The sequence below is a fragment of the Salvia splendens genome, chromosome 3 (assembly GCF_004379255.2).
Source record: "Salvia splendens isolate huo1 chromosome 3, SspV2, whole genome shotgun sequence".
Lineage (NCBI taxonomy): Eukaryota > Viridiplantae > Streptophyta > Magnoliopsida > Lamiales > Lamiaceae > Salvia > Salvia splendens.
In genome coordinates, this window is record NC_056034.1 from 42,121,180 (window position 1) to 42,142,238 (window position 21,059).

The window sequence follows — 21,059 nt, forward strand, 5'->3', positions numbered from 1 at the left end:
CTTAGACAGAAGTGTGAGGCCTTGGGAGATGGGCTTCTGGCAGCCAGTGGGTTAGGGCCTCCCCCTTAACGGGCTACTGCGTACCCTGATTGAACCCCCTCATATGATGTCGGGCCAACGGGCTACTGCGTACCCTGATTGAACCCCCTCATATGATGTCGGGCCGGAGTGTGGGGTCCGCCAAGGCGACAGAATCGCTTTTTGCTTCCATCTCTCAGGCAGAAGTGTGAGGCCTTGGGAGATGGGCTTCTGGCAGCCAGTGGATTAGGGCCTCCCCCTTAACGGGCTACTGCGTACCCTGATTGAACCCCCTCATATGATGTCGGGCCGGAGTGTGGGGCCCGACAGAATCGCTTTTATTTTGCTGCAATGGTGAAAAAGAAAAAATACTGTAGACAAAAAATAAATTACAAGAAGCATTGACATGATTGGCATTGTCAGCCTAAAAGTGCGGTTCCATGTTTATGATACGACTGATTTTGGATTTTAGTCACCGAATTCACACCACTAATTTTTTTTTAAAAAAGCCTAAAATTGAGGAATCGAGTTCAAATAAATACTCCCTCCGTCCCCGAATAAGAGTCGCTAATTTCCATTTTGGGTCGTCCCCCATTAAGAGTCACTCTTTATTTTTACCATAAATGGTAGTAGGCCCCACATTCCACTAACTCACTCAACTCACATTTTATTATAAAACCAATATAAAAAAGTGGGTCCCACGTTCCACTAACTTTTTCAACCAACTTTTCTCTACATTTTTTAAAACTCGTGCCCGGTCAAACAACGACTCCTATTAGGGGACGGAGGGAGTAATAAGTACGTACATAAGTAATGAACATCATATTCATACACAATTTTGTCAACTCATCTATTACTTCTCGTCTTCGATGAATTCAATTCTCATCAGATCATATTTGTAGTGCAATTATGATCAGGCATAAAATCGATAATACTCCAACTCCAAGCCTCTCCTGCATCCAAAATCACCTTAATTAATTTAAATCTAAACAATCAATTCTATGTGTTGACCCAAGGCCTCAAAATACTTATTTTATTCACCATCACTACTAACTCCTCCACAGATTCCATCATAATATTCCAAAATAAAATAAAATAAAATAAAATAAAATAAACAAACTATTATACGTCTCTATTTTATTTACCATACATATAAGTCAGAAGAAGCACATGGCAAACCCCAGTCACATTACTCAAAATGGATAGTAGTAAAATATTTGTTATGGTTGTTTCAATCCAGAAAATAAAATATGTGTATATTGACTCCCATCAATACTCTCTGTCTGTCCCCTCCATGTCCCAAATTGAATTTGCTTAATGCTAGTGCTACTTCTATTTCTCCCTGCCCCACCACTACTACTAATAATTCATTCACATACATAACCTAAACAAATTGAATCGACGATCCCGGATCCCTCGAAGAGAACGAAATCGAGGGGGACCCGCTTGGGGTCAGCCTTGTAGGCGAAGTAAGGGTAGGCGTTGATGAGGAAGGGGGATCCGACTTTGCAGTGGAAGTCGAGGATGCAGGCGAGCTTCTTGGCGATGTCGCGGCGGAAGACGGCGGCGGAGGGGGGTGGTGACGGTGACCTGGCGGTGGAGGTTGAGGGAGACGAGGGCGGTGTGGATGTTTTCCATGGCGGGGAGGAGTCGTTGGAGGTGAGGACTTCGTTGCCGACGGCAATGTAGGAGATTTTGGTGGCGGGGAGGTAGCATTGGACGTTGGATTTCACCCAGGAGAGGGCTTTTTTGGAATTGGGGATAGGTACTCGTTGCCGATGCCGACTGCGAATTCCACGCCGGTGTTGGCGAAGGCCTTGAGGACGTGGGGGTCGGCGTCGTAGAGCTTGATTCGGGTTATGCCCATGGATTTGGCAACGGGCACTACTGATTCCGGGTGGGGGAGGTTGTTCGCGATCTGCCCGTAGTTGATGCCTATTGCTGATGTTGTTGTGAGGAATAGTGCTGCACATTTGAGTTAGTTAATTAGTTGATTTGATTGTTTGTTTTGAGAGTGGAGAAGTGAAGTGCTTAATTAATTACCTGAGAAGAGGAGGGAGAGGGTGAGAGACGCCGACGCCATGAGTGAAGTGGAGGTGGAAGGAGATTTGGAGAGATGAGAGATGGTGATATAGTGTGGAAGCTGGAGATATGAAGATTGGGTTGTGGACTAGTGTCACTTGGCACGTGCTGTCTTTTTTTATTTCACTGTTAAACACGTTGTATTGACTACTATTGTGTCTTCTTTTTTTTTTTTGAAACTCCATGAGTTTGATGTGGGTGAAGGTGGAGATGGAACTGCCATTTCTGATCTATGCCATTGCCAGCCAACGGTGGAACCGACCCCACACAATATTTAATGTGGATGGATCTAGTTATTTTATTAAATTGACTATTTCGCATTAACGGTAATTTGAAATGATGCAGTCTGCCGTAATTTACAAAGATTTAGAATATTAATTGAAGCTGGTACAAGCTTGATTAAGTAGATAAGCTCACCAAGTTCAATTTTTTAGAGAACGGTCGAATGTCATCAAAACTACATAAGATAAGAATCTTGATTTTGTATGTCATCCTAGATTGCTTTAAAATTATGACAGGACTCTTTAAACAATAATAAACAAAAAAGACAACTAAACTTGTAAGCAAGGAAGTTTATTGTGAAACCAAAACTTATAATCACCCATTGTCCATAGGTTAGTAGTGGAATGAAGGAAATGAGATCTGAATTCAAGGAGTGGCAACGTTTTCCTTGGCAAGTGGAGCTATTTCTTCTCCCTCAATACCAGCTTCACTCCCATCCACACCCAAGCTTAGTAGCATCTCTTCCCATTTCTTTGCAGGCACCTGCAAATCCAAATGCAAAACCAAATACAACCATTATACATTATATATTTATATACCCCATCATTTGTGTATTTTACACGACTTACCTTCCAAGATAGATCCTGTGACATGCAGTTGTTTACCATTTCAGTGAATGCAGGCGTGCCGTACACATTAAGAGCTCTGCCCACTGTGTTCACAATCTTCGTCACGTCATCTGGGTCAACCGCAGCACACTGCAACCATGCTCACAACAATTACTACATATACATCTTGGGAAAAATCGATATTGTGACATACCTCAACACTGAAAGCTCCCATATGGAAACCAGTGTATCCTTCTTTCACAGTGTCCACCAGACCACCGGTTGAAGCACAGATCGGTATCTGATCCAACCACAGATAATTCATTCAGCACTTTCATCTATATGAAATGAAATGCAAACATATAGGGAGGCAAGGATATTCCTACGGTTCCATATCGCATGGCATGTAACTGGATGAGCCCACAAGGTTCAAATCTGCTAGGAACCAACATGTAATCAGCACCGGCAGTTATGGCATGGGCCAATGGCACATTGAATTTAGCCACTCCTCTAGCTTTATCAGGGTACAACTCCTCAAGTTTCTCAATCTCCTTCTCGAACTTCTTCTTCCCGGTTCCCTGATGCAACAACAAGTGATCGTCATAAGACAGTGTTCAACTTTAACAAGATAAACAATCGCACATGCTTAGACTACTTACAAGGATGACTACTTGAACATCCATCCCAATAAATTTTTCAACTGCAGCGACAAGGATATCTGATCCCTTTTGTTCTTCAAGTCTGCCAATAAATCCAATGAGAGGAATGTTCTTATCAACAGGCAAACCCACTAATGCTTGAAGAGCTTCCTTCAGCAATGGCTTAGCATCCATAACCTGAAACAATTACAGAACCAAAACCACATTACCTCTACTCTTCAATAAGCATGATTGAGTTTAATATCAACTATCCTTACAGTGGTGATATCAAAGCCTTACAGTGGAGATATCAAAGTGATAGTCGATATGTTTATCAGTCAGTGGGTTCCACTCTTGAGTATCCATGCCGTTTACAATGCCAGACACACAAAAAGGAATGATACGTAGGATGTTGTCCAACTCAACACCTTTATCGGGACCAGAAACAAGTTCCTTGGCATAATAGGGGCTCACAGTTACAACTCTGTCAGATTCTATAATCCCGGCCTTCATCCAGTTAATTTTCCTTCCCTTCACTGGTTTCTCATACCCATCAATGAACTCAAAAGAGCTCTTGAGTTGATCAGGTAGATTGAGCAGATAGAAGTCTGAAAATGCAAATCTTCCCTGATAGGCAATGTTGTGGATGCACAAGGCAACCTATATGTATAGTAGCAGACAAGCAAAAGTGAGAATTGAAAGTTCAGGAACAAATTCTCGATTCTCTCTAGCTTCATTCTCACCTTAGCGTTGGTGTAGATTCCTTTAGGTTGGTAAAGGGTTTTCAGGTAGCATGGAAGCAAAGCAGTGTGCCAGTCATTAGCAACGAAGATAACATCGTCACCTATTTATAAAGTCCAGTATCAATCACACACATTTTCACTTTATGTACCAGAGTTGATGTTGAACATACCGTACGGTCCGGAGAAGAACTTGTTGCTGTTTAGATTCAAGACTCTAGGAGCCTCCAAAGCAGCCTGAAAACAGAGTAACAGCCAATTTATTATTATCTCCTTCACAATCAAGTCTGTTTGATAAAGGAGAGAAACCGACCAGGCACAACATGCTGAAGCGCAACTGGTTATCCTCATAATCTTCTCCAGCAGAAGGACCATAAATCTTGGATTTGGTTTTTCCGATGACCTACTGAAACAACATTGATTAAAAACATAAGATCCGGCATAGCTAGTAGCATTGACCAACTAAACAACTCACTCTACCTTCTCCAGGAAAATGGGATGATCCACAAAAACACGATCAACTCCACGCTTCCAGCAATGGAAGAATCTCACAGTTTCAAGTTTGTCTCCAACTAGTACCTAGAGCAAGAACAAAAGTTAGAAGCAAATTAATGAAAAACAAGAAACAAGAATGGAAGTCCCTAACCTCAACTGTGACACTAGTGTCCCAAGCATCTTTATACTGATCATAACGTGGGGACACAGTCATGACTCTGTGTCCATTTGCAGCCATGGCTGGAGGCAGTCCACCAACAACGTCCCCAAGGCCTCCAGTCTTGCTCCACGGGCCACACTCGGCCGACACAAAAACCAAGTTCATCCCAGTTCCACATATGATCTTTGTGTCTACATTCTTCCACTGTTTAGCACTGGCTTTCACCTTGTTTCTCATTTGAAGCACCTCAGCCGTCTTCACTAATCTCAACCCCGTATGCGTCATCACTTGAGTCCGCTGCCCAATCTGGGCCAGATTTAACTTAGAATCCATTGAGGTTGCGCCTCCATGGACATACGAAGCAAACTGTATACTCGCCATAGAGACACCTCACTCTGAAACACAGAGTTATAAAAGAATAAGCAAAATATTAAATATGGATTGAATACAATATAATAAGAAAACATCAAATAGTAATAGTATTAGGAATATCATGGCATATGGAGTAACAGTTAATTATGTGCAAAGCATTTAACGGATTCTTTTACATTTTTTTTTATCAAAAAATGAAATCTTTTACTCCACATCTGTAAAGGGAAACGTAGTTTGTAACTTTCTTTTCACTTTTTTAAACGTGGAAATTATATTTCCTTTTTCCATTTCAATCGTCCCGACTCCAGCCATCGAAAACCTTAATCCCCAAAACCCCTTGACTAAGCCAGTCGCCGACTAGACTGCCTACTTCTAGTATTTCCTAGCCCAATATTGGTGAGGAATTGTTATATCCTGCATAGGTTTTCACTCAATTTTCCTGCCAGTGCTCAGATTATTGGTGGAGGGGATGAATCTTAAAATCGAGAAATCTCATCAGGAATTGCATGCAAATCAACCACGACAGATAAAACTAAAAATGTGATCCAAAAACACACGAATAAATCGATCAAAGTTCACAAAATGGATGTGAAAGCAATTGAAGCAAAATTGAAGAAAAAGAAGATACCAAATGTAGGAGCAGAGCTTTGAGTTGAGCTTTGAGCGCAGCAGAGTATCAGTATGTATGGGAATTGCAAGTGAATTGATTCATCATTGCTAAAAAGGTGAATCCCATTTAAAAAATAGTACCTGCACGACACGTGGCGTGACCACAGTGGTCGCCACTGATTACCAAACATGAGGTGGGGGCATAATCGGAATATGCGAGAAATTGAGGCTTAAAATTCTCACGTGTTTTCATTAATGTTTTTTAGTTTAATTTACGCATTTTTTGACCATTTTCGACCTCAAAATATAGTAGTAATTGAAAAATATACACGTTATATTCACGGTTACAAATCATTCACGTTTGTATATATATATATATATATAGGAATATTCTTTTGAATTACAGAAATGTTTTTTCTTTCAACTTTCAATCAATTCAGCGTACAAGATTTCTCTATCCAAAATTTCAGGGGAAAATCAATTGATTGCCTACTCCAAGTTGAACAAGAGGTTACTAGTGCTTTGTGCTCCACTTGAAGTTAGATGAATACAACATAATGACAAGTGCGTTTCATGATTAACGGTGGCAAATAATATCGGAAAATGAGTACCGTCGAATTTCCAATACGGACAAGTTTCTGTTTCTATACATACCATTATCGTAATATGTGCATAAAACGGTTGGAATATACGATAGTATATATACTGTGCTACTATTTGTTAGTATTTCTTATTTAGGAGTCTATACACTCTCCAGCTTGACATATCAAATTTAGATTGGTAATATTTCAACTCTGCAATACTACATATTTTTATGTTATGATCTTAACTCTCTAAATTAAGAATTGTAAAAATCATGGATTAAATATGCCCGATCAATGGATTTTGACCAAATAATAAATGGGACGAGACATTTAATTTTGTGAAATTAAATGATATAGCGTCGATCTACATTTTACGTAGATAAATGTTGTATATTCACTTTCTCAAATCCGATTTCCAGTGAGTGAGAAATAGTGGATTAAAATTGGGCATAATTAGCTTTTAATTAAAGCTTGGAGTTGGAGCTTAGGGAATAATTAACTAGTGTTAATTATCCCACATTGGAGGATTAACACATCTTTTAATGTGTTTAAATTAAGTGACTTTATGTTACTTAATAATTATAGTGGACCAAGATGGGTGAAAAAGCCCACACGCGCGCACGCGCGCGCCGCCGCCGCCGCCCGCCCGAGCGGGCCCGATCTCGGACTTGGATCTTGGCAATTGTGCTTGGTGCTTGGATCTTTTTATACCACCGCAGAGTCAGCAATCCAAGTGGCTTGACACGTCGTCAAGCGTGGCACAGTTAGAGCTGCCACGTGAGAAAAGCACACGCGAAAGGCACACTTCTGCCACACACGCTCGTAACCGTCGGCGGTTACGAATCTGCCATGATGAGCCTTCATGGCTTGGTTGACCCTGCATGGTGGCTTGGCCTATAAATAGGCTAGTCATTCCACTGCATTAGACACTACTATTCACAAGCATAACAGCATAAGCTCTCTCCCTCTCTCTGCATTGTCTTTCTGTCGAAGCTCTGCCCTCTCCTTCATCCAGTTCGCCGGAGCTCTGCTGATTGCGGTGCTGCATCAAAAGAGACGTAGCCGTTTTACCTTTGGGGACGACACGCCAAACCAAGAGCACTACCGGGGCGTATCTCGTCTTGCGGGAAGAGGTCTCCTCGACTCGGCTATCATACTGGTTCAGTTGTTTCGATTTTCAATTGTAATTTCATTCAGTTCAGTTTCTCCTTTTCTTCCTTTTGGGTTATATTACTCCTGGTTGTATCTCTTGTAATCCCCATAAACCAACAAGAATATGTATATCAACGATCATGTTTCCCTCTCTCATTTATATTGATAAAGAAGAAACATATAGTCTCTCGTCTTCGTATCTCCTAGAGTAATAATATTCAATAGTATTAAAATAAAATCATTATATCTTTCATGTTTATTATTTTCAAAAATATATAAAATTTATTATATATATTTATCCACACAACCTATAGTATGTTTTAAGTACCAATTGTGTATTTTCAATTTTATATTTTAACTGTTGTGATTATTTTTAGTTGTGCGTTTTATTTTGTATTTTATCTTTTTTTTAACAAATTTTATAATAAAATAATGTTTTAACTATCACAATTACAAACAATAATGTTTTAAATTTGTACTAACTCATATCCCAATTCCTTTTTTTTTATTATTATTTGCATAAACTTTTACAAACAAAAGTTAGCAAGATCTGCTTTTGTTGAGGTGGGTGTAATAATTAGGCAGGCAGGAACTTCATGCAAATCGGCGGAGTCACTTTAGCCAAAGCCAAAACCGACGCAGGAAGCGACCAAATCCCTTCCCCACATATAAAACCCGAAGCCACCGCCGGCACCATCAAATCCGCCTTGCTTGGGTTAAACCTATGCCACAGAAACACCACAAGACTCCCCACACACATGTCAATAGCAAAATACCCTCCGATCAAAAACGGCACCGCCATCGCCGTCGGCAGCGGCATCCACTTCCCCACCCTCCTCGGCGACACATCCGTCACCAAGTTCACCGCGATCGCGAACGCAAAGAAGCCGTAGCACAGCTGCAGGCAGTGCTGCGGCAAGGCCGAGAAGCCCTGCACGCCTATGATTGCGAGGTTTCGATATATGATGGCGTAGGGCGCCTTGAACTCCCCGTCCGGGTTGCCTATGTCGAAGGCCTTGTAGAACAGGAAGAAGCTTAACGGCGAAACTATGCAGCCGAGCCCCGTCCCAATGGCCTGGCTCAGCAGCATTGCTCGGGGCGAGGTCAGGGTGAGGTGCCCTGTTTTGAAGTCCTGCATTAGTATGCACGACACGTTCACGATGGACTTGAATATTCCGCACGCGGCCATCGCTGCCACCACGCCGTGCTCTTTCCCTGAGAGCGCGGCTATGGTGAATAGTCCTACTTTGCCGTAGTTGTAGGACATGTTTATGTCTGTCAGCCCTGCTCCGTACGCGTTGCAGAAGGCTAGTGATGGCGCGAAGACGTACGCCATCACGACAAAGTACCATTTGAGCTCGGGGATTATGAAGGGAATGGCGACAACGGAAGTTAGTGCTAGTGTTACATAGCCAAGAGCGGCTACCCATAGGGGAATGGTGTCACGCATGAAAACCTCGTCTTTTCTTGGATCGCTGAGCGCGTTGTCCACGGCTGGATCCAGTTTTCTTCTGCTTAGCTTTGTGGTGAAGTTCATTACTGTGATGTATAGTATCTTGGAGAAATTGTAGAGGCCGTCGCCTAAAAGGAGGGCTATGGAGATGAAAACCTGCCAAGAAAGTGGAAAATTGGAGGTGATCATGGCTAGAGAAGTTCTTGTATTGATGGCGAAGAGACGAAGATGATGAAGAAGAACGAGACCTTATAACCGTTGAGGCTCTTCATACTGGATTCGGGTATTTCAGAAGGAAACCAGTCTCCTCTAAGCTTGTGTAGAAGTGGCCACATCATGCCATAGGAAAGCACAGCTCCAAGAAGCAATGATAAGTTTACAATGTGGGGACATATCATTCCAGTCCCAACATAAGTCAAACTGAAATCAAAGTAAAATCTGCCAAACCACACTACATTAGCTGACTATGTAAAAAAGAAACAAAAAGGGAAAGAAGAGACGAAAAGGGAGTTCGTACGATTGCTTCCATGCTTGAAGTCCGAAGGTCGGGAACTGGGAGAAGCCACACTCCACTGTTGCAGTGTAAAACCATTGAAAGAAACCCCACAAGAAGCTGAAAGAGAAGGACTTGAGGAATCCCTTCACTTGCTTCCTACAAAGTAGATTTATATGTGTATTAGGATTTAGGAAAGTTTAATTAATTGTTGTCATATTGATGAGGATGTTGAAGGGATTATGATTTACTTGGCCATTTTGTCACCTCTGTTATGGAATCCATTGATGAGCACTGCAGTTGCCATGCCACTCGGGAAGGTCAACTTGTAATCAATAATCAAGATCTGGGGGACCAATTTTTGGAGCCTCTTAGTGCAAAGTTGAATTAAATAATTAAATACTAGTTGTCACAAACTAAAATAATCCATTTCATTGACATTATGATGTGGTCCTAGCCCACAGTTGGGTAGAGTAGGGGACAAACTTGTCAAGATAAAATAAAAACTTGCAAGATCACAGCAGTGTATAAAGATAAAGATCACAAACATCATGTATAAAACTGGATTTATTTGGTTTGATAATCAACTTACTTTTCGAAGAGGAATCAGCACGAAAAGGCCGATGAAACAGACTAAAAACAAGAAACCGGTCATCCAGCCAATCCCGGGCTCCTTGATGCTGTTGGGAGTGTTTCCAACTGTGGTGGTTCCACCAGATAGCTCAAATGTCTTCTTGTTCATCCCCAACAGATAAGATCCAAACCCTCCTGAAGAGTTCAATTTAATTAATTATCAATGGAACAGTAGTAATTGAGAAGAAAGATGGACTATTACAAACCTCCAACAGAAATGCTGTAGCATGCAACAATACATGTCTGTATCATGGTATTCTCTTGCTTAGTGAAAGGCGCAGAAACGAATCCGAATCTGTGGATGAGTTTAGTCCATCCCCTGATGAAGATGAAAGCAAGAAGAGCTGCTGAGACATTGAGGTTTGGAGTGATCCCAGTGGTGAGGTTGAGTTTCATGGCAATAACGCTGAAGATGGAGCCGATAAGGACGCTGGCCATCACTCCGCGAAGAGTTATCTGCTTCTGCCATGGCTGGACCCTCTTGAGATCCTCTTCCTCAAACACGCGCGCCTCTTCCTCTATCTCCCTCTTCCTGTCTGATCCGCTTTCCGCGTTGCTCATACCTTCAAAACTCCAGTAACATGGGAGATGAGATGAGGATTAGTTAAAGTAAACAATTCATTTACTAAATGTTTACTTACTTTATATATGAATGCACTCTGATCTTGAGATTCTTCAAGTAGATCAAAGTAGAATATTGCTTAGGAATGCCAATGAGTGATGCTGCAGCTGCAATATATATGTATAAACTCAATATTCTAAACTAAATTATTATTGTCTAAAGTCCAAAGTCTTACAATTCCTCAACACATGCCTAGAATGACCTGTCTACATATAAATATAAGTGTAGCCGTTTACCTTGTACGAAAACATCTTTTTCTACTACTTGTGACTTAGAATTGGTCTGAATATATATAAAGTTATAGAGGTTAAATGAATGTATATATAAATCTTTTTTTGTATTTAATCTCGTCAACTCACCTCTATCATCAATTCATCATCTCAGACTTTCTAAAATAGGAGGAACAAGCAAAGCACTATCAGTTGATTCCATAGATTTATCAATCATTTAAACGGTAAACGTGTTTCGCTCTTATACGCTTATGTTTGTAGACAACTTAATTTAGATCAATTAATTCTTGAAGGTAGGCATCTCACCTTTGTAGTGATACAATTTATGATTTGTTATTGCTCATATTAAGTTGTACTGTAACTCCTTTCTTCAGTGTCATTTCTTTCTTTCCTTTAAAATGCTTCAAAGAAAGAAGTTGACAAATTAAATATGCTTATGATAAAATACAATTTGAAATTAAATAACTATGTGCATGAGGGGAGACTAGAGAATATGAAATGAAAAAATAAATTCGGTAGATGTCGAATTCAAACTTTGAAGTTGTAATAATTCCTCCACTAGAAAAGCCTTCATGCAATGAGTTTCTATATATACTAAAACAAGGAAATTTAAACCAAGTTATTTGCTAAATATCAGTGAAAAGGAAGAATTGAATCGGATTCAAGTTCTTACAAGTTGGATGTGGTGATGCATATACATATGGTGGAGAATAAACCATAGAAAAAAGATCATTTGTAATGTAGTTTTAGACGTGTCGCAAAAGGTTGAGAATTGAAATTGATTGATGTTTGGTTGGAGGGGTCAAAGAGATTCTCACTGTTGGGTAGCTCAAAAGTCTTTGTCACCATTTGTGTTCTACAGTTAAAACAACATTGATTTTATTTAGTTTCAGGTTCGAATCATCTTTCTTATAGTATCTAATTAGTTGTGCATTTTATAAAACAGGAAGCATTGTCTTTCTTATTTATAGTTTAGCATATTGGTGGAAAAATATATTGAAATATGGTGGAATATTATACCGAAATACCCGCATATCGTAATTATCTTGCCAAAATAATATTGAGAATATTGAAATTTCAATATACTGTGATTTTCAATATGGTGTCGTGCATTTTTATATATACTACGGTATACAGAAAATTCGGTAATCGGTATATATCGTATTTGTTTGGTATATACAATGAAGTATGGTACGTATATGCTAATTTTTCGGCATACTACGAATCTACGATACTAACATGTGTCAGTAATACAGTATATACCAAACTTTCATATCGTACTAAATAAATATAACAAGATGAAATAAGATTTTGGTATAATGGTATTTCAATATGTCGTACCCAAATCAGTATGTTGTAAAAATATGGTATATGTACAACATCTAAAAAGTTGGTATAATGTCGGTATTGAAATTGATTAAAATTCGATGTGTATATCAAAATTTTGATAAAATAATGATATGATTTTTATTCATACTAATATTATCGATAAAGTATATGTAATGTCAATTTCTATAAGATATACTGTATCAACCTACCATAAAACTAATATTAAGTACTTTTTTGTAATTTAGAAACCATTTCGTCACTAGCAATTACTTATATTAAGTCGTACAGTTTTCTACCTTATCAATTTAAAATACAGGTTATTCTATCCATTGATGTAGATGGAACTCTTGATTTATTGTAAAATAAAGATAATTTTCTACCTAATCAATTTCAAATATTTTGCATAAAATAACTCATTGTTTCGTCGCAAATATAAAAATTAAAAGCCCATGCATGCATTAACTTTTTGAGGAGGTGACAAAGTTCACTATTTTTATACTATGTAATTAAACTATAGCTAGTGCAATTTAACCATAATGTATATGGAATGTAGTCCCAACCAATGCCATGACATGTACATTAAATTTTCTTCAATCATCATTTGCTACATCATGATCATTGGAGGTACTAAGAAAATTAATCAAACCATTGATTTGATAGGTTGAACATCTTTTTTTGTTTTTGGTAAATAACCAGTAGTATACCATTTCCAAAAGGAAGTGTTACATATAATGAGAACAGACTTGACAGTGGTTGATATTAAAGTAGGGGTCGAAAATAGTTTAGAATATTTAAAAAAAAATTGGAGATGGTTGGGAATTAAGAGAATTTGTGTATCATCCATGAAAGATATATCACTTTTCCATTGTTGAAGATTGACCGATCACTGCATGCCTTTTACATAATTGGTGCGAACCAAAAAAATGTACATTTACAATATCAACAATAATAATAATAATAATAATAATAATAATAATAGCAGTAATTAATGTGATAACAATGTCATACCATAAAAAAAACTATTGGTTTTCTTTCCTTAAAACCAGGTTTTGTCACTTGTACAGCACAAAAAGAAAAAACCCTGACTGCATTAATCAATCCCCCACCTAATTTAGCTCAAGACTTCATTCATGTCAAACAAGTTCTACCCTTCATTCATTGGTTTTGGTTCCAATGTATAGGCTGGTCCTGTCGACTCGGTCAAGTTGGCAGATCCAGAGAGATGTGGCGGTCTATCCACTTCCATGGGAGCTGCCCTCGGTGGAGATGATGGCTGCACATCAACATCAGGATATGCCGCCTTAAATCTTGCTCGCAGCCCTTCGTCTACCAGTCGTACTCCTTGCAGCTGATTGCCGAGTGATAACCACCTGAGGATTCATTCATAGGCTTCAAATCACAATATAGGATAAACTGAAATGTACAGTGATTATTTGGTGTTTTCTGTATATGTCAAAATTTTATCATATACACTGGCTAATAAAACATCGTTCGATTATTTGTATAATATACCAAGGTGGAGATGATTTGTCTCAGCACCAGCATATTTTCTAGGAATCATTCAGGTATAAAAGCAAAGCCAGAATGATGAGATTTCTCATAATAATCAAGCGCTTGAAGTGATACTTTAGGGTTCAATTCTGTCATATTTCGGTACTAAATAGAGTGAATCGGGGGTAACCCAGCTTGTCCGGCCTTTTGTTCCTAAATGTTCACTACTCAAGACCTAGGTAGGTAGTTTGCGAATTCGACTAAAGGATAGAAAAAAGTAGAGCATCAAATGGAAATATAATTCTGCCCTAAGGCATGCAATGCAAGTGTTGCCAAAAGCCATTTTTCATGTCTCTATCCCTATGACACAAAAATACTATTCCCACTAAAGTCTATCAGAAATATTCTGACCAGACAAAATAGTAATATCTGGCATTCTGGCTCTCCATTTATTTACATATGATGCAACAACCAAACTGTTTTAAAAATCTAAACTATTTATTTTCTTCACTAACATATATTAGTGAGTTTGAATGGAATGAAGCAAATAAAGCATACCCAGCCTGGACATTGTGCATCCTTGCGAACAGTTCCAACTTTCTCGTTCTTGGACTTATCCGTTCCAGCATGGCGTACATCTAAAATATAAAATCTGTTACTTTATGATCATACAAATGAGAAAATGATACTCCATAAGACAAAGTGAATCAACATTCCAGGCCATTGGACTGACAAAACAAGCAGCCAAGCAATCCATCCTCCCCTAAGATGCCAAACATGGAGTGCTAAAAGGTTTAAACAATTACAGATGCAGTTGATGGTCTAACAAACTTTTCCGGGGGTTGAAATTGAGATAATTTAATTAAAATGAGCATAATAGAAGTTTCAGAATGCTTAAGAACATCCTCTCCATTTAATGTTGTCTCTGAAAGCACTATGAGATACTACTACTATATAATGATGAACAAAAATAACATAAAAAACAACCGCAAAAACAGAAATTGATATGATTCTCTGTAATTATCTAATGTACAAATTAATATCTTATTTCCACTTTCATTTTGAGCTTTGAAGATGAAGAAAAGAAAATTCCGTGACTGTCAGATTACAGCAACTAAAATATAATACGACTGCAAAATGAAAATATTTGTTTGTAGGTTTTTCATGCAAAACGAGTCTGCAGTAGCTACTTTTCATGTTGAATCCTATATGAACTGTAGTACGATGCAGACTTGTATACGTCTACCTATAATGTTGATAAACAATGAAACACATAGATTATCAATTTAGCATACATGTCAGGTACATTTCATTAAATACATTTTTTGGCGATTAAATACATTTTTGAACTAGTAAAGTTCATTAACTTCGTATTAAATACATTATACATCCAATATATTAGAAGAAATTGAATCATCATATATATAATACGACATAAGTACATGCTACCATGCCTCACCAACAAATTTAATTTGTGGACAATGTAGCTTCACCAGGAAATTTCATGTAAACATTACCATGTGCTTCAACAAATAGTGGAATATTATGGAGAAAGGAACAAAAAAGTGTTAACTTCCATCAAAATGAAAAGGACCATCAATGGAGGGGGTCGAGTGAGTATTGTATGTAAAACAAGTTAAATATGTGACTTGGAAACTGAAAGATAGGAGAGCTATCCACTAACCTCATCAGGTTTGCGACTTGTTTCACGAACTTCAGCAACAATCACATCAGTGTCAATATTTCTGTTTACTTCAGGGTTACCCTTCACCCCAACAAGGCAATGCTCTTTGCTGTGGTTTAGCCAATGGCCTGTACGTCCAGTTCTAATAATCCGTTGAAGCTGATTTGTCTTCACCCAGATAATCTCCTCAACACGCTTGTAACCCCAAAGTTCCAAACTGCACAAACAAAAATTAAAACAGGCTAAGGTGAACATACATGCCGTAGCACAAATTACGAATTTACGATTCAAACCGTCGAGTTCATAATATTAGGCGATTTTACCAGAGACGGAGAAAAATTACAAATGGACACTTTTAAACATATTACTCTCTTGCATAAAAGGTACTACAGTATACTAGTTTTTGTTTTAGAGACAAAAACACACATACATACAGATCAGACTTCAGTTGAATTACACATTCGAAAATTTGCACAGTAAGAAAGTAAACCAAGAAAGAAATCAAAAGGAAGAGATATAATCAGATACTATCAAATTAATACTATAAGTAACAAAGCCTGGTAAAAGTGAAGCATACCATTCGCGTCCAAGTTCCATTGCACGTCCTGTGACCCACAGAAATATCATACCATCACTCTGTAATGCAGGAACATTAAGAGTACGCATTTCGTCATCGGCCATGGTTCCATAAGGCAATTCCATATGAATATCCCAAGGTGGATCAGCCATTATAACTCCAAATTGACCTAGAATATCCATTCTAAATGATCGTATGTCACAGTTAATCCACTGTGGTTCTCCGAGCTCTACTTCAGAACAATAATGAGCACTTTGAGGCTTTAATGCCTTTTGGGGATGTAAAGTAGCTTGACCCATCATCATAGGTGATACATCGGGAGTTGAGTCGAGCTCATAATGGACATACTTACATGTCTGTCAAAGAGAAAAGGTGTCAGTATTCTGACTCCACATGTAAGCAAATAAATCTCTAAAGGGTATGAAAAGGCACGAAAAATCCACCTTCATGTGACGGCATGTGTCAAGAAATGAACAATCCCCCAAATTCACATCAGTATGTGCAGCAATTATCCGCCGAAAATGAACCTGTGTTCAATGAATGAAATCTGTTGGATATTAGAATATGAAAGTCACTTCTTATGCGTCGAAAACTGAATTGTCTTACATAAAAATGACAAATCCCTCACATACGAAAATGTTCGATGCAGTTCTACAGTTTTTATAATGAAAAATATGTAAGTGACATAAGACCACTCCGCTTAACAAAGACCAACACTTTACAATTTTTAAAGTAAACTGGTATCAACTAAAATAATAGGGTAGAAATCTCTACAGAACATTCGGAGTAAGGGAAATAAATATCACTGCACTTACCTTTTCACAAGCAATGAAAGAAATAGTTTGGCGTCGGCAATCTTCTTTTGTCAATGCTGAACAGTACTCTTTCACTTGAGACCCACCTTTGCTTTTAAACTAATAAAATTAAATTAAAAATTAAAAAAACAGACACACTACCAAAAATAATTAGATTTATATGAGAAGTCAATGCAACCAGCTAGATCAACTGCAAATCTCAACCGATAGAAAGGAAACATAGACACACATAATAATACATATAAAGCAAAGACATTCATCAAATTATCACAAGTCATTGATTACACTATGTCAACTAATTCAAATCCATGCTAAGCCTAGAGCACAACCAAACCAAGCAAGCATAAGTACTGTACTTCCTCCTATAAAATGACAAACCTTAGCAGCCACTGCAGTTTCTTTAGCAGTCGGGCGGTGGATGAGGTCCAGAAGCTCCTCTCCAGTTTTCGACTTCTGCATTTCCTTGAAGCTCTTCTTATTTATCAAAGCCTCAAGATCCTTCATATCCTCCTCCTCCGTCCTCGGCTTCATCGAGAGGGAGGGCAGCATCAAGGGCTGTCTTTGCATAGGGGGCGGCACCCCCACGCCTTTGGGAACCCCTATAATATTCATCCCCATACTCCTTGGCCCCATCATCATAGGCCCTGGCATCCACACTTCCGGCATCCCTCTCCCCACATCAAAACCACCTCCACCAATCAAACTCTCCCCACTCTTCACCACCATTTTCCCATCATTCGAATTCAAAATCCCCTCATTCAACTGCTTCGTTTCGGGTAACTCTTTCAACAGCCTAGTCCTATCGATATTCATAACCATCACCCCCGACTTACCGCTCAACACTACCTCATCCAACTCCACACCCCCATTGTCCTCCGCCATCGACCTCAACGCCATCTCAACCGCGAGCATGGCCCCCGAATCGCCCCCCAGCTCCCGGAGCACCGCCCTCTCGGCCACCGTAGCAGAGGAGTCATTCTCGAGCTTCCTCAGCACAGTGGACGAATCGATGGCAATGAATGGTACCCTCTCCAGCAAACAGATGGCGACCATGGACCTGACGACTGAGAGAGGGCCGCCGCTCTCCTCGATCAGAGCCCTAGGCGAAGGGCGGGAAAGGGGGGCGGAAGAGGGCAATTTGGGATTGTTTTCGGATGGGATTTTGGAAATAGGGTGGGAGGGGAGAATCTGGGAAAGGGGGGTGAAGGATTTGTTGGGATGGAAAGAGGAGATGGCTTTGAGAGAGATGTCGAGAGAAGAAACGAGGCCGGGGACGAGGTTGGTGGTTTGGAGGGAGGCGATGAGGTCGAGCTGGACACAGTGGAGGCTGTCGGCGCGGGATTCAAGCAGCTGCCTCATCTCCTTTATGATTGTCATTGATTCTTCGTTAACCTCAGTCTCCATTGTTGAACAAATGGATCTTTGCCTCTTCTTCTCTCGAGGGTTTCCAATTTCAGAGAGACGGTTCTCTTTTCTTTTTATTTTCATGACAATGCTAAATCTTCTTCACTATCAAAAAGGGTTTAGTTCATCTCTTATTATATCTTTTCCCTTTACTACTTTTTTTATGGATTCTATATTAATAGTAATTTGTATTTAGGGCATGGTTAATTGTCAGAATTTTATTTACAAAAATAATCTAATTTCTTAATATTTAATTTATGTGTATATTTTAATTTTAGTAAAGATGGAAAAGAAATCAAAATCTTGAAAGTAATACAATTTTCTAGAATTCTATATCCAAATGTTTCTTAAGTTTCTTTAATTTTATATAATTTTTAATATTAACTAAAAAATTTAAAATTATGAATCATACTTAATTTCAATATAATAAATAACTTTAGTTATGATTATAATTATAATAGTAATAATTATTAAAATCTTGAATCATATAATAATAAATAATAATTTTACTATTATTTTTTAAATAATTAATCAACAAAATCTTATCAAAAATTTAAAATTATAAATTCTACTCCTATTATATTATCAATAAATAATTATAGTAATTATACTTATTATTATATTTATTATTATGATGGATGATTCAATATTGACATTTAATATTAAGAATTTTTTTATAAAAAATCATGAACTTTGAACTTGGTATGTAATATCACGAACTTAAATAATTATTGAATTTTTATCACCTACAATGAAATCCTACTACTACATAAAAGAGTTCTAATCAATTGAGAATTGAGATGGCCGAAAATAACAAAGGGTGCTAGCATCCACAACCGTGCTCTTGCCAGCGGCACGGTTGTGGGCCCGGGCGGTACTATTCATGCATGCTCTCTGGCAAGAGCACAACACCCACAACTGTGCTCTTCCGCAAGGACGAGCACAATTAATTTAAAATTCAATTAAACAATAACATTTCCATAATATTAAAATTCATTTAAAAACCACAATAAATATTACAAATGACAAATAAAATTAAACATTACATAATTAAAATCCTAAAAATGAAAAATTACATAATTAAAATCCTAAAAATTAAAAATTACATAATTAAAATCCTAAAAATTAAAAAAACCACTACTCGTTGCCGAATTTCGCCCACATGTGGTTGATTAGGTCTTCTTGTAGTTGATTGTGGATTCGAGTATCGCGCATTGTGTGTCTTGTCTCGATCCTCTGGCCAACCGTCGTATGCTCGCCTCGGCGTGGGGGAGACCTCGCTGTTGAGCTTCCGGCTTCGTCCTCGTCGTAGAAGCTAGCCGCCCTCGGCCCTTCGTTGGCTATAATCATGTTGTGTAATATAATACACGTGAACATGATGTCGGCGATATTATTCACGTACCACAGCTGAGCCGGGGCCTTCACAATGTTGAATCGAGCTTGAAGGACCCCGAAGGCTCTTTCGACGTCCTTCCGCGCTGACTCTTGACGCTGCGCAAAAAGAACCCGTCTCGGGTCGTGCGGGTTGTGGAGCGTCTTCACGAACGTCGACCACCTTGGGTAGATACCATCGGCGAGATAGTAACCCATGCGGTATGTATTTCCGTTGATGGTGAAGTCGATCGCCGGTGCTACACCATTCATCACATCATTGAAGAGTGGTGAAGAATAGAGCAGTTCAAGTCGTTGTTGGATCCGGCAACGCCGAAATATGCATGCCAAATCCATAGGCGATAGTCGGCGACCGCCTCAAGGATAAGTGTTGGGCCGCCGCCTTTGTGACCGCTTAAGTGTTGCCCCCTCCAAGCAGTCGGGCAATTCTTCCACCTCCAATACATGCAGTCAATGCTGCCAAGCATTCCGGGAAAGCCATGGACTGATTCGTGAAGACGAAGCAACCGTTGGCAATCATCGGTGGTGGGTGCCCGAAGGAATTCATCCCCAAAAGCAGAACAAACGCCCTCGCAAAAATTCTTTAAACAAAGGATTCCAGTGGACTCACCGATATGCAAATACTCGTCGAAGATGTCGGCCGTTTGCCCAGTAGCGAGTTGTCAGATGGCACACGTACACTTCTGCAACGCCGTGATACTTTGCCGGCCGGCTGCATCTACACCTGTTTGAAAGTATTCAACACGTGCGGACAATGTGTTGACAATTCGCATGAACAAGCGCTTTGACATGCGAAAACGGCGCCTGAAGTAATCTGCCGGAAACCGCGGATGGTCGGCAAAGTAGTCGGCAACAAGCCTTTCGTGAGCTCCCTCCCGGTCACGATGGATGTAGCGGCGATTTGATCTAGTGCATTGAGGAGGATGAGCGGGGGTATTCGCCGCGACATATGCTTCGTAAGCGGCACGCTGTTGTTCGTAGTATTCTTGTTCTTTGCGCTCCGCTTCCGCCATGAGATGAGTGAAATCCATTTGATGTTTTGAGTGAATGTTTAATGTGTTGATAGTTTGTATAAGAATTATGAATGAGCGATGAATGAGAGATGAATTGATGTGATAAATGAGTGATGAATGTGTGTATTTATAGATGATTTTGGGAAAAAAAATAAAAAAAAATTCAGAAAAAACGGGGAAAAAACGGCCATATTTTTGGGATTTGGAAAATATTTTTTTTAGCATTATTTATAATTAAATACC

At 39.1% G+C, this 21,059-nt stretch overlaps 4 protein-coding genes across 8 annotated transcripts; all 4 read right to left on the reverse strand.

Moving 5' to 3' along the window:
* Positions 1–769: 769 nt before the first annotated feature.
* On the reverse strand, positions 770–2,420 carry LOC121796124. The gene is made up of 2 exons (XM_042194866.1): positions 2,062–2,420; positions 770–1,983 (listed from the first exon to the last, which is right to left on the reverse strand). The coding sequence occupies exons 1-2, from the start codon at positions 2,283–2,285 to the stop codon at positions 1,386–1,388; spliced, it is 822 nt and encodes a 273-aa protein (XP_042050800.1). The 5' UTR covers positions 2,286–2,420; the 3' UTR covers positions 770–1,385.
* A 79-nt stretch (positions 2,421–2,499) lies between these two features.
* Positions 2,500–6,038, reverse strand: LOC121796123 (granule-bound starch synthase 1, chloroplastic/amyloplastic-like). Its single transcript, XM_042194865.1, has 12 exons — positions 5,964–6,038; positions 4,955–5,358; positions 4,789–4,887; positions 4,622–4,711; positions 4,482–4,545; positions 4,312–4,412; positions 3,869–4,228; positions 3,590–3,766; positions 3,317–3,508; positions 3,145–3,231; positions 2,952–3,080; positions 2,500–2,865 (listed from the first exon to the last, which is right to left on the reverse strand). Exons 2-12 carry the CDS (start codon positions 5,342–5,344, stop codon positions 2,749–2,751), a joined length of 1,806 nt encoding a protein of 601 aa, XP_042050799.1. The 5' UTR covers positions 5,345–5,358; positions 5,964–6,038; the 3' UTR covers positions 2,500–2,748.
* Positions 6,039–8,166: 2,128 nt separating this feature from the next.
* Positions 8,167–11,634, reverse strand: LOC121796125 (metal-nicotianamine transporter YSL1-like). Of its 5 annotated transcripts, none has more exons than XM_042194870.1 (8): positions 11,418–11,634; positions 10,901–10,988; positions 10,466–10,830; positions 10,219–10,394; positions 9,878–9,972; positions 9,651–9,785; positions 9,382–9,571; positions 8,167–9,289 (listed from the first exon to the last, which is right to left on the reverse strand). In XM_042194870.1, the coding sequence occupies exons 3-8, from the start codon at positions 10,818–10,820 to the stop codon at positions 8,258–8,260; spliced, it is 1,983 nt and encodes a 660-aa protein (XP_042050804.1). In that variant the 5' UTR covers positions 10,821–10,830; positions 10,901–10,988; positions 11,418–11,634; the 3' UTR covers positions 8,167–8,257. The 5 variants fall into 5 exon arrangements, with proteins under 5 accessions (XP_042050804.1, XP_042050803.1, XP_042050802.1 ...); XM_042194869.1 differs by having other exon boundaries at positions 10,466–10,822; positions 11,418–11,633; XM_042194868.1 differs by lacking the exon at positions 11,418–11,634 and adding an exon at positions 11,118–11,175 and having other exon boundaries at positions 10,466–10,822.
* Positions 11,635–13,386: 1,752 nt separating this feature from the next.
* LOC121796126 (N6-adenosine-methyltransferase MT-A70-like) lies at positions 13,387–18,516 on the reverse strand. Its single transcript, XM_042194872.1, has 7 exons — positions 17,386–18,516; positions 17,008–17,106; positions 16,636–16,719; positions 16,193–16,548; positions 15,616–15,832; positions 14,490–14,569; positions 13,387–13,810 (listed from the first exon to the last, which is right to left on the reverse strand). The coding sequence occupies exons 1-7, from the start codon at positions 18,493–18,495 to the stop codon at positions 13,585–13,587; spliced, it is 2,172 nt and encodes a 723-aa protein (XP_042050806.1). The 5' UTR covers positions 18,496–18,516; the 3' UTR covers positions 13,387–13,584.
* Positions 18,517–21,059: the final 2,543 nt, after the last annotated feature.